This window comes from Ictalurus punctatus, chromosome 22 (assembly GCF_001660625.3).
Source record: "Ictalurus punctatus breed USDA103 chromosome 22, Coco_2.0, whole genome shotgun sequence".
In the NCBI taxonomy this organism is placed as follows: domain Eukaryota; kingdom Metazoa; phylum Chordata; class Actinopteri; order Siluriformes; family Ictaluridae; genus Ictalurus; species Ictalurus punctatus.
Genome location: NC_030437.2, coordinates 19,588,765 through 19,601,296, shown reverse-complemented (window position 1 = coordinate 19,601,296; position 12,532 = coordinate 19,588,765). Strand labels below are relative to the sequence as shown.

Below are 12,532 nucleotides of genomic sequence, written 5' to 3'. Positions count from 1 at the left end.
CTGACTGCCTCTGCCAGAACGCTTCAAATGGGCCGTGGTTGGATCTTCCAGCAGGACGATGATCCAAAACATCATCAACACAGAAATGGTTTACTGACCACAAAATCAAGGTCCTGCCATGACCATCCCAGTCCCCTGACCCGAACCCCATAGAACACCTGTGGGGTGAACTGAAGAGGAGAGTCCACCAGCGTGGACCTGAAATGTGAAGGATCTGGAGAGGTTCTGTACGGAGGAACGCTCTCAGATCCCTCGCCATGTATTCTCCAACCTCATCAGCGTTATAGGAGAAGACTCCGACCTGTTATCTTGGCAGAGGGAGCTAGCACAAATATATATATATAATATATCAAAAACACACACACACAGTATCTCACAAAAGTAAGTACACCCCTCACATTTGTGTGAATATTTGATTATATCTTTTCAAGTGACAACACTGAAGAAATGACAGTTTGCTACAATGTAAAGCAGATTTACACTGTTACACAAGCTGTACACGCACTGCTTTACATTGTAGCAAAGTGTCGTTTCTTCAGTGTTCTCACATGAAAAGATATAATCAAATATTTATGAGAATGTGACGGCGGTATATATATATATATATATATATATATATATATATATATATATATAAAAACCTGTGTTGTGTTTGCTCTCACGGATATCAAAAAAATGCAGAGTATTTCTGTGAATTTTTTGAACAAAAGATCAAAACGTTGAACAATAAAGAATTTTTCATAACATTCTTTGCTCATATTTACCAAAAGGTGCCAATATTAGTGGCGGGCGCTGTAAGTATATCCACACTATGAATAAACCAGTAATTAAAACAACCACAAAGAGTAACAGAACTGCTCACCAATCACAGCTCGTTTCCTCTCAGTCTCCGCCTCCTTCTCTACCACCTTCTGAGTCTCCACTGCAATCAGCAGCTTGGTTCGCTCCGTTTCCCTGAGACACACACACACACACACACACACACACACACACACACACACACACACATACATACATACACACACATACATACACACACATACATACACACACATACATACACACACATACATACACACACACACACACACTCAAGTATTAACACATGCTCCACAAAATCCCCAAAGACATGACCGGCATATAAACAATACAGACACACTCCAGGGTTAAAGAGTACCCACATTCTCTGAGAAGAAATTCTTTAAAACATATGGACACTTATAAGAACTCTCTCTCTCTCTCTCTCTCTCTCTCTCACACACACACAACGTAAATAAGCTCATATTTGTATTTATTTGGGAGATTAAATAAGTACAATACAAAACAATAAAATAAATAAATAATTAAAACGCCGGTTGTCCAAGTCCCTGTGAGGGAGCCGTTACCATAGAAACGTATTAAAATGTCACCTTCTGAACAACCAGAATCCAGAACTGGTGATAACGTCATCGTGCTAAGGAACTTACATGAGCTCGTAGTTTCTGCGGATGGACTCGGGGATGTTGGGTTTAGTCACACGGACAGCCTGAGAGAGTGCGTGGGAGAGGGGGAGAGAGAGAGAGAGAGAAAGAGAGAGAGAGAGAGAGAGAGAGAGAGAGAGAGAGAGAGAGAGAGAGAGGATGATTAATCATTATCAGGATCAGGAGTACCTTGATCTCCACACACACAGAAGTGAGTGCATGACAGAGCTGGAGGCAGAAAGCATGTCTCTGTTTCCTTTTGACTGAGCTCATTCTTATTCTAGTGGATGGGGGGGGGTGAGAATCCTCCCAGATTATGCAACCATCTTAAAAGGAGTCTGGCACAGTGGCCTCCATTTACTGTAAGACGGGGAGGAACAGACGAGAAGAGAAGGGAGTTTTATAGCGCAACAAAAGCTTTATTAAAAAGCAGTGGCGAAAAAAACTCACACAAAAACTAGAGAAAAAAAGCCACCACAGATCTTCTGAAAGGCTCTCACTGACCGCGCGCTGAGAAACACTACAACCATTCAAGTGAAGAAAAACCAAAAGTGATTTTTATACTTTCCTTTTCGCTCACAGCCTCATTCTGCTGCAGGAAGCGAAGATTAGCAATCCCCCGGCACGGTCAAAGCTCGCGCAGGACGCTTAACGCGAGTGTGTCGTGCTGTTAAGAGTGAAATCATCCACCACGGGGGTGGGTTCGTCATGAAGAGGAGTTACTGTTACCACCCGCAAGTGCTTTTAAAAAAGTGGGGTTTTTTTGTTTTGTTTTTTTTAAAAGTACAATTTCATTTTAAATAAAGAAACATCGTGCTTTTTGTCCGTTTACGGTTACATTTAATGTTGAAAAGTTCCTTTTCTCACTCACGTACGTTAGAGCAGCTATAAACAGTAGCGCGCACACACGCGCTTTACAATCGACATCCATTAACACACATCCATCACCTGCTCTTCTTTCAGCACTGATCCTGTATAATGGCAGCATTAACGTGCCATGAATCAGTTAATAAACATCAGGAAGAAACCCTTTAAGCCTTTAAGCCGTGTTCAGACACACAGCTAAGTCGGATTTCTGGGCATTCGAAATCTGAAAGCCTTCTCATGAAATCCTGCCGTAACTGTACGATCCGCGCGTCAAACTAGTAATCATTACGTAAACCCTCCCCCGATCCACACCGTGCACACGCGCCTACGTCGTTAGTACAGCGAACAGTCTGGACCCGCGAGCAAATACGACTGCATTCCCAACAGATTAGATTGGATCACGGGGAATGTGGAGACTTGAAAAGCAGTTCTTTGTAAAGAAAAGAAAAAAGAAAAGAAAAAAAAAAAAGGAATTAATTTTGGCCAGGAGGTGGAGTGGGCGTTAGTGATGTGTAGTGGGCGGAGCAAGCTACTCGAAAAAGCGTGAGTGCAGTTCAAGTTTAAGGTCCTTTTACGTTGAGGGCGATTAAGCGACGAGAAGGTTTGACGCCATCGCGCTCCTGAATTGAAACAATAGATCCTTTTTGTCCAGTGTGGCGATCTCTTTCCTGTCGCTCGGCGACGAGACGGGCCGTCCAATGAGATCAGAGCTTTAGATCACGTGCCCGGACACGCTGCTGTTGCACAAAAGGGCGAGACGGGTGGCGCTATAGCTCAGAAAGCTGTCTTAAAAACCAGTGAAGAAGAGAACTCCGGAAGAGGGAAGAGATTGTTATCATTTGCCAAGTTTCCATCCACTTTTTGCGCATTTCCGTTATCGACAAAGTGAAAGCACGTAACAGTTCAGAAATTTCCGACAAAAAAAATGTAATAAATAAATAGAACAGAGATGGGGGAGATTTTGGGTTTGGATTGTTATTTTAACATCTTCCTTAAATGTTGCGATTTCAATCCATTTCCCTTATGTATAAAACAAACAAAAAAATAATCCATGAAGGAAATCTCTCCCCAAAAGATACATTTTTATTTATTTCTTTATTATAATTGAAAACTCTGAACCCAACAAAAACACTAGGAAAGAGCAGAAGGTGGTTTGGCCGTGCCCCTGGCTCAGAGACACAAACACCCCGAGATTTTTGGCTGAAAACTGTGAGAAAGTGTAGAGAACAGCATGTGTGTGTTCTGTGTCGGATTATAAACTCATATTTCCCAAACAGCAGCCAGGTTTCGTCCTGCGTGTGCTTGTCTCAAACTGAAGGAGAGATCACGGTTTAATCAGAACGTTAAGAAGAGACGTGTCCTTCAAAACATTGCTTACTGTTTCAATGCCAATGGCAAACTCTCAAACTAAGCAGCTCTTAATTAAAATACCAAGAGACAATTTACACCAGCTTCAGAAATCCAAACACTCGATCTGACTCGAGATCAGAGGCGAGCGGTTTGGCATCCGGCTCCGGAGCTCATCTAAAAAGCGATGACATTCTTATCCAAGCGGCAGTATTACCGTAATGTCCGGACTATAAGCCGCTACTTTTTTCACACGCTTTGAACACTGCGGCTTAAACAATGATGCGGCTAATTGATGGATTTTTACGGGCTAACGAGCTTCATGCCGCCAGAACATTTAGTACTGTTCGGGAAAAAAAAAAAACATTTACGGTACATATTTAATTAAAAGTTAAAACAATCTTCCTGTGTAACATCTTTGTGTAAATGTCTCATGTCACAGCGTGGACACCTGCGGCTTATAGACAAGTGCGGCCTATATATACACATGTACAGATGTTTCTTTCTTTTTAAAGTTAGTGGGTGCGGCTTATATTCACGTGCGCTCAATAGTCCGAACATTACGGTAGTCAGATACGATACTATAACGTCGTCTGCAAACCTGAAGGAAAAGAGAAACATCTGAGGTCAGAAAGGAAGAAACCACAGCGGAGGGAACGGACTGGACCCGGAACATGGTTTAGTAGCGTAAAGCAGAAGAAAGTGAACGGGACACGTACAAGAAAACGTACAGGTCCGTCTCGGTGTAATGCGAAATAATTATATCGAATTAGTAGAAAAGAATACGATGGAACAAAATAATAAATCATAGCTAAATAACGTGAAAAGACAACAGGATAGATTAGAACAAAAGGTTCATGACAATATCACGTGAAAAGTATCTAATAAAAGAAAACAGAAGAGGAGTCATCTTCTGAACCGGACCTGAATGATGAGACCGGGAGCCATACGGGTCAGGTCCTCCTGCAGGGTGAGCTTCAGGTTCTCATCAATCTGATCTGTAACACACACACACACACACACACACACACACACACACACACACACACACACACACACACTACACTCGTAAACCTGCAATTATATAACAATAAAACAAATATCACACAACTACATAAATATCATTATTGAATAAGCTATAATCATAATTCTAAAATGCAACTCCATAATAAAAAAATAAACAATCATTAGCAATAATAAAAAAAACATTCAAACATTTCATGTTTCTATGCATTCGATCACTGCGACATGCTTTATGTAATCTGTTGCCCATCTGAGCAGAGGAGGTTGTCGGCGTGGTGGTGCTTCATACCGAACAGGCCGATGTAAACCTCCTGAAGCGAGTGCACGCTGCAGAACTGGTTCAGCTCATGGTGCACTTTGTTGAATATCAAAGCCTTGTCGTAGTCCACCGTGTAGTTCCTCACAATGTCATACACTGTGCAGGGAGAAGAAAGAGAGGAACCATGACGAACTGAATGCCTACACGTGCGTATACAATCTCTCTCACACTCACACACACACGACGGCTTTAAAATGTCCCGTTTACACAAAGTGTCGCCCATCGGCAACGACATGTTTAATGCCTGAGCGTAACGCGGCGTCCAATAGAAACATGGACAGAAGGACGTCACAGAGCGAAGAATAGTCGTAGCTCCAAATCGTTTTCTTTCTCTGCACAACAGGTAGAGGGGCGTGGCCTAGAGTTTGAACGCTGCATCTTTGTATTTTTTTATTTTTTATTTTTTTAATCACTGGGACTCTTTCGGAAACCTTTTAGAAAGGTTGTGTAAATATAATCGCAGGCTGAACCAATGAAAAAATTCACAGCATTACCAAAGGGCCAATCGGAATTAGCCACGTACACGGGATTTCATTTTGATAACCAGGAGTCACTTTCTCTCAGGTCATGAACACAAAACGAAAACGTCCATTAATGGATTGGTTAATTAATCTCAGGACGGAAAGGTTTTTTGCTCCTAATCAGCTACAGTTTCATGAATGTAAATGCTCCTGCAAAATATTTACGAATAAACTTGATCGCATGGAGATTGATAAACCAGGCGGAATGTCACTGGATATCACAGCTAATGTTTAAATTACTGTATTAGCAACGTTAGCCTCGTGTCCGGAGTACTAAACCACGACATGGACTCCGTTCGGGGTAAATATTACGTTCTGGGTGTTTCATGAGCTAGTATAGAGATGAAACGCAAGTTAATTTACCAGCTCCGGGTACGAGGTAGTTCACCACTTCGATCCGATCGAAGTGGATCATCACGCCACCACTGCAAAAAAGACAGAACAAAAAATATCCGTAAATCAGACTGTAACGAGGAACTCGTATCACAAATTGTTTTTACTTTCGCCTTGACACAGAGATCCATTAGCAGGGGACGTAACTGTCTATTGCGTTAGTTCGCAGATGTTTCCTTACCTTGTGCCACACGGAATGTTCTTCACTTCATCCGTCTGAAGTGTGGTCTGTGAAATCAAACAGTCTTTTAATGAACTGTAATGAGCTTTACGTGCAGATGGCTGCATGGTTTCACTTTCAGACGCCGCACACGCCCCTCCCTACCACACCTACCAGTGGATCCGATTTCCGTCGAGACCGGCTGGAATTTGGCAGTGAAGCCTGACGAGATACGATTAACTTGAATTAACTGTAGTACGTTATAACCGTACCGTCTTCCAGTGGAAACCACCACCCGGATTACGAAATTATCAATTAGACAAATACGTCTTGATTACCTTTTACAGTACTCGATTAATTCTCATCTCGTATTTTAAATAAATAAATCAACCAATAAAAAGTTTGTTAACATTCGCATTCAAAGAGGCCCGAGAGAACAGGAAAGAAGTCACTTTAGTTTATGTGGTTGGTGTAAAAGAGGAGTGACGCAAGCACATGGCTAACACCGATTGGTCTTTTAGTGGCCCTGACTACATTTAATTGGTTCTTTTGGGTTTTTTTTTTTTTTTTTGGATTATTGAGGTCTCCTCTGCCAACATTTTGTCCTGACCACCTTGAAACAGCCAAAAGAAAACGGAAAAATAAATCTCTTGCAGTTGGTGGTAAAAACCCGCACAGGAGAAGAAAGAAGGACTAAATAAATAAACAAACAAACAAACAAAGTTGACGAATCTCTGTCGAGAGCAACACCACAATAGGAATGAAAAAAAATGCACACTGCCATCACAGGGTGCGTTTTATATTTCTTATAACCCCAGGCCAGGATTCTTTTACACAATAAGATATACCCAACAGCATGAATCCTGTATAACGGTGTGTGTGTGGGTGGGTGTGTGTGTGTCTCACCTGTACGGGCTTGTAAGTGGTGATAAAGGGCAGCATGAGGTGAAAACCCGGGCCGCTGGTTGCAGTTAACAGAGCTCCACCTCTGAGAAACAAAACAACACAATTTAACTCGGCACTTTAAGACTCTGAAGATGCTTCTGGCAAGCATGTGGAGAAAGACGTTTCGTTTTTTTCCCTTAATCACCAGCAGGTTTTACACGTAATACTACAGAACGTGAGTGCTTTTAAAGTGCTGCCAGCGACTGTGTTTTGTTTTGCCCCCCACCTCCTCAAGCCTGACCAATCAGGGCACAAGTGGTGAGGGATGAATGAGAGAGACGGCCATGGCAGAGGGCCGATGAGGCTTAATAACGAGTGAAAATGAAATTCTGCAGAAGTTTCGCACATGTCTCTTTGACAATATTAAACTGAGAATAATAAATCTAAGCTGTCATTGAGAAATAAACGCACGGAAGCCTCTGATATCCAAGTGCCTCGAGAAGCTGATCCTGGTACATATTCAGAGCATCACCGGTTCCAGTCAGCTTGCTTATTGAGTAAACAGATCAACAGACTACCTTGGAGCACCTGGATTTCAACACAGTCATCCCCAATGCACTGGTGTCCAAACTACACAGCCTAGGCCAAAGCACAGCTGTCTGCAGCTGGACTCTGGACTTCATGACCAACTGTCCCCAGAACGTCAGGTTAGGAAAGCACACATCCTCCACTCTCACCCTGAATAATGGCGTTCCACAGGGACGTGTGTCGAGCCCTCCGCTGTACGTACTCTTCACCCATGACTGTCTACCTGCGCATGCAACAAACACCATTGTGAAATTCACACATGGACACGACAGTCATCGGTCTGATCGCAAGTAACGATGAGGCTACATACAAGGACGAGGTACAAAACCTGACAGCTTGGTGCTTTTAGTCAGTACTTTGTGCTAGCTCCCTTCGCCAAGATAACAGCTCTGAGTCTTCTCCTATAACGCTGATGAGGTTGGAGAATACATGGCGAGGGATCTGAGAGCGTTCCTCCATACAGAATCTCTCCAGATCCTTCACATTTCGAGGTCCACGCTGGTGGACTCTCCTCTTCACAGGTTTTCTATGGGGTTCAGCTCAGGGGACTGGGATGGCCATGGCAGGACCTTGATTTTGTGGTCAGTAAAATGTTTACATTACTAGCAAGCAATATTCAGTAAAAAAAAAAAAGAAAAGAAAGAAGGTTTACATTTAAAGGGGTCATATGATGATTTTAAAAGCTCATTATATTGTTTACTGGGTGTAATCGAATTGGTTAACATGCTTTAATGTTTATATAAAAAAACAAAACTAACTTTTTACATTCCGGTCTCTCCAACGCCCCTCCTGCCGAAAAGCCCAGAGTGCTCCGATTGGCCAGCGGACCTGTTGCGTCGTGACTGGACGAAAACCTCAAGCATGTGTCAGAAATGTAACGCCCCTTACCAGAATCACGAGCTTCAGCTTCCAATGCTTCGAAAGCAATTATGAACAGTTAATAAATAACGTCGTCAGTTTTCCCGTATCGGTTTGAAACGCGCACGATCAAGCAGATCGATCAGAACCAACTTTTCACAACTTTTCTTACCTTCCGGAAACGATGTTATGACTGTTTATAACGGTTAATAACGGTTGTCTTCTTCACTCTAACAACTTCATGTCCTGAAGTGACAACATAAATACACAGTTTAAAAAGATCAAATTAATTAAAAAATGTTTAAATTATGGCGGCATTATGCTGATATTTCATATTGTGACGTAGACGGTTGCGGAAGTAACACGTGGGCTTGGAACGAGGAGTTTGAGGCGGGTCTGGAGCACAAACCTGTTAGATAGAATAAACCCCTTTGTGGGAGAATATGAGCTTTGTAACTTTGCAGATCTTATACATGCACAAACAAGATACATTACACACACCATATAACCCCTTTAAACAAACTAACAAACAAACAAATAAATAAATAAACACACAACAGCGCTCCATGTGGACAGAAACTGTAAGTTCACTTCTCAACATTTCAAAAATCCTTCGCTCCCCCCACCCCCCAAAAAATAATCAGTGTTTTTAAAAATTGATTTATTTTTTTACATATGACAGCGCAGTTTGAGAGCATTGTTATACTTGTATAACAATTTGTGTTATACAATTTGTATAACAATTTGCTAATGTTTTTATATACAAAAACATTAGCAGGTTTCTAACTAATATATAAAACATCAACTGAATTTGTTTTTCCTAAATGCGTGAGGGACGACACTTTAAAGCGGTGGTGTGTCCATGTTGCGTGTAGGAAGTGAGTGTGTGTACCTTAGTCCATTGCACTTTGACTTTAATGTCTGGAAAGCGCATAAGAATGTGTGTCTTAAGGCTACAGCGCCATCTGCTGGACAGAGTCACGGTTGCACTTCTCTGGTTGTGGTTGTAGTAATCATCTTCTCTTCTATATTTTGGATTTTTTGTTTAAAGTACACAGCTTCGCTGTGATGTAAATATGATGTAGATCACATTACACCTGCACAATTATGAGTGACCAGTAAAGAGAGTAACACGGTGTGTGTATGAGCATAAGGTCAGGAAAGCTAAAAGCAAAAGATAGATCAGAAACAAAAAACAGACTTTCAAACCAAAGTATTAATAATAATAATAATAATAATAATAATTACAAGAACTGACCCAAAAGTCAGTAAACGCTGAGAAACATAATGTATTAACTTTAATTCAGAGTGAATATGGACGTATATTCAATAACACAACTCCATCAGATGATGCTGTAGCTTTGAGACAGAGCTGGCGTATATATTTAATAATCATAGTTAACGCTACGATTATTTTATGCGCACGTGTCGTCGGGTGTCACCTGTAATAAACAGCCATGTGTCCTTCATCGATCTTGTGAACGGCAGAAAACAGTGCGGCGCCTCCGATGGCCAGGATCACCGACACCACGGCTCCTGCTGTCATCCTGACCTGCTGAGGACAAAGACACGCGGAGATGTAACTCTACAATCATTCCATAGTCCCACAGGTACACTGTGTACGACATCTGCACCCTATCTAGTGCACTACATGTCCAAGGAGGAATCAACAGGACTACGTATGCGGTAAAATATGGCATCCAGATCCTACGTAGTGCACTGTGTGTTCAGGAAGGAGTCGTAGGTTATATGGTGTAAAATATACCTTAAACACACTATCTAGTGCACTACATGTCCAATATGGAACCAGATACAGAGTATACACCCTATCTAGTGCACTACACGTCCAATATGGAGCCAGATACAGAATATACACCCTATCTAGTGCACTATACATCCAATATGGAGCCAGATACAGAGTATACACCCTATCTAGTGCACTACATGTCCAATATGGAGCCAGATACAGAGTATACACCCTATCTAGTGCACTACACGTCCAATATGGAGCCAGATACAGAGTATACACCCTATCTAGTGCACTATACATCCAATATGGAGCCAGATACAGAGTATACACCCTATCTAGTGCACTATGCATCCAATATGGAGCCAGATACAGAGTATACACCCTATCTAGTGCACTACATGTCCAATATGGAGCCAGATACAGAGTATACACCCTATCTAGTGCACTATGCATCTAATATGGAGCCAGATACAGAGTATACACCCTATCTAGTGCACTACATGTCCAATATGGAGCCAGATACAGAGTATACACCCTATCTAGTGCACTACACGTCCAATATGGAGCCAGATACAGAGTATACACCCTATCTAGTGCACTATACATCCAATATGGAGCCAGATATAGAGTATACACCCTATCTAGTGCACTATACATCCAATATGGAGCCAGATACAGAGTATACACCCTATCTAGTGCACTATACGTCCAATATGGAGCCAGATACAGAGTATACACCCTATCTAGTGCACTACATGTCCAATATGGAGCCAGATATAGAGTATACACCCTATCTAGTGCACTATGCATCTAATATGGAGCCAGATACAGAGTATACACCCTATCTAGTGCACTACATGTCCAGTATGGAGCCAGATATAGAGTATACACCCTATCTAGTGCACTACATGTCCAATATGGAGCCAGATATAGAGTATACACCCTATCTAGTGCACTATACGTCCAATATGGAGCCAGATACAGAGTATACACCCTATCTAGTGCACTATACATCCAATATGGAGCCAGATACAGAGTATACACCCTATCTAGTGCACTATACGTCCAATATGGAGCCAGATACAGAGTATACACCCTATCTAGTGCACTATACATCCAATATAGAGCCAGATATAGAGTATACACCCTATCTAGTGCACTATACATCCAATATGGAGCCAGATTCAGAGTATACACCCTATCTAGTGCACTACATGTCCAATAGTGAGTTATTTTAAACCCAAACCAAAAACCTATTAATTTTTTTTGTGTCAATGTTTGGAAAGCAAGCTAAGTGCTTCGTCACTAGCACTAGCACTAAAGGTGCTAGTTATCAAGCTAGTTACCTTGATAACTAGCTTAACTAGCCAACCTTTTGACCGTTAGCAGGTTGCTAGCTAGCTCGTTTGTGTCACAACTTAAAACGTTTCTTTCCCAAACATTTCGTGTTCGGTCCATTTAACGTTCCGCACAAATTCAACACAATTCCCGCCGCTAATCCACGGTTCAACTGAAGCGAACTGGAACGAAACACTGCATTACCTGTCCAAGTTAATTCAGATAATCCCGTTTTGACAACTGAGCGTCTCAAACTCTGTGTGGTGTAATAACACACGATTACGTCCTTCGTCACCGGAAGTTCCCGCTGCTTCCTGGTTCTCCGTGCGGTTCCCGCTGTTTGTCGACAGATGACGCCAAAGCCAAAGCTAGCGTTAGCATGGCGGTTTCCAGTTCAGTTTCAGTCAGTTTATAGAGAGTTTTAAAAACTACTGTCTCATTTAAAAACATATATAAATATAGCTAAAATGACGTTTAATAAGATATATTCTTTGTGTATATCATTTACAATATAAATTTATACGTATATAATTTACTAAACATAAAGTAATAAAAAATAATAATAAGACCAGGAGGCCTGTGGCGTTGTTTAAGCACTAAATCCATCACATAATTAAAGTTGCATACTATATATTAATTATAACCACGGATACTTATCCAGGATTCAGTGCACTTAAGATGAAGAGGAATTCACTATGAAAAACGTTCTTATTTTAAGCTCAATTTACAATCATTACACTTAAAGGTGTAATCATCAATATTTCTAATTTCTTACTAGTGCAAATAACATGAAAAATTTTGTCCAAATTATAATATATAATATCCATCTCCTATACCGCTTATCTACTTCTACACTGGGTCGAGGGGAACCTGGAGCCTATCTCAGGGAGCATTGGGCACAAGGCAGGGTACACCCTGGAGTAGTATACACCCTATCCAGTGCACTATATGTCCAATATGGAGCCAGATGCAGAGTATATACCCAAGGTGCCAATCCATCACACTCATATACACATTCACACA

General features: G+C 41.5%; 1 protein-coding gene across 4 annotated transcripts in view; it reads right to left on the bottom strand.

The window, feature by feature from the left end:
• The window catches only part of erlin2 (ER lipid raft associated 2), a 17,495-nt gene extending 5,662 nt beyond the window's left edge, over window positions 1-11,833 (bottom strand). The window contains exons 1-10 of one of the 4 annotated variants that reach the window (XM_053674457.1): window positions 9,864-9,979; window positions 7,892-8,132; window positions 7,713-7,786; window positions 6,997-7,078; window positions 6,112-6,158; window positions 5,901-5,962; window positions 4,987-5,112; window positions 4,599-4,672; window positions 1,467-1,525; window positions 863-954 (exon numbers count right to left, since the gene is read on the bottom strand). In XM_053674457.1, coding sequence (XP_053530432.1) covers window positions 863-954; window positions 1,467-1,525; window positions 4,599-4,672; window positions 4,987-5,112; window positions 5,901-5,962; window positions 6,112-6,158; window positions 6,997-7,032 — 496 coding nt within the window. In that variant the 5' untranslated portion in view covers window positions 7,033-7,078; window positions 7,713-7,786; window positions 7,892-8,132; window positions 9,864-9,979. Of the gene's footprint in view, window positions 1-862; window positions 955-1,466; window positions 1,526-4,598; window positions 4,673-4,986; window positions 5,113-5,900; window positions 5,963-6,111; window positions 6,159-6,996; window positions 7,079-7,712; window positions 8,133-9,863; window positions 9,980-11,713 lie in introns of those variants that run through there. The other 3 variants (XM_017452154.3, XM_017452155.3, XM_017452156.3) reach the window with 3 other exon arrangements.
• Between the last annotated feature and the right edge of the window lie 699 nt (window positions 11,834-12,532).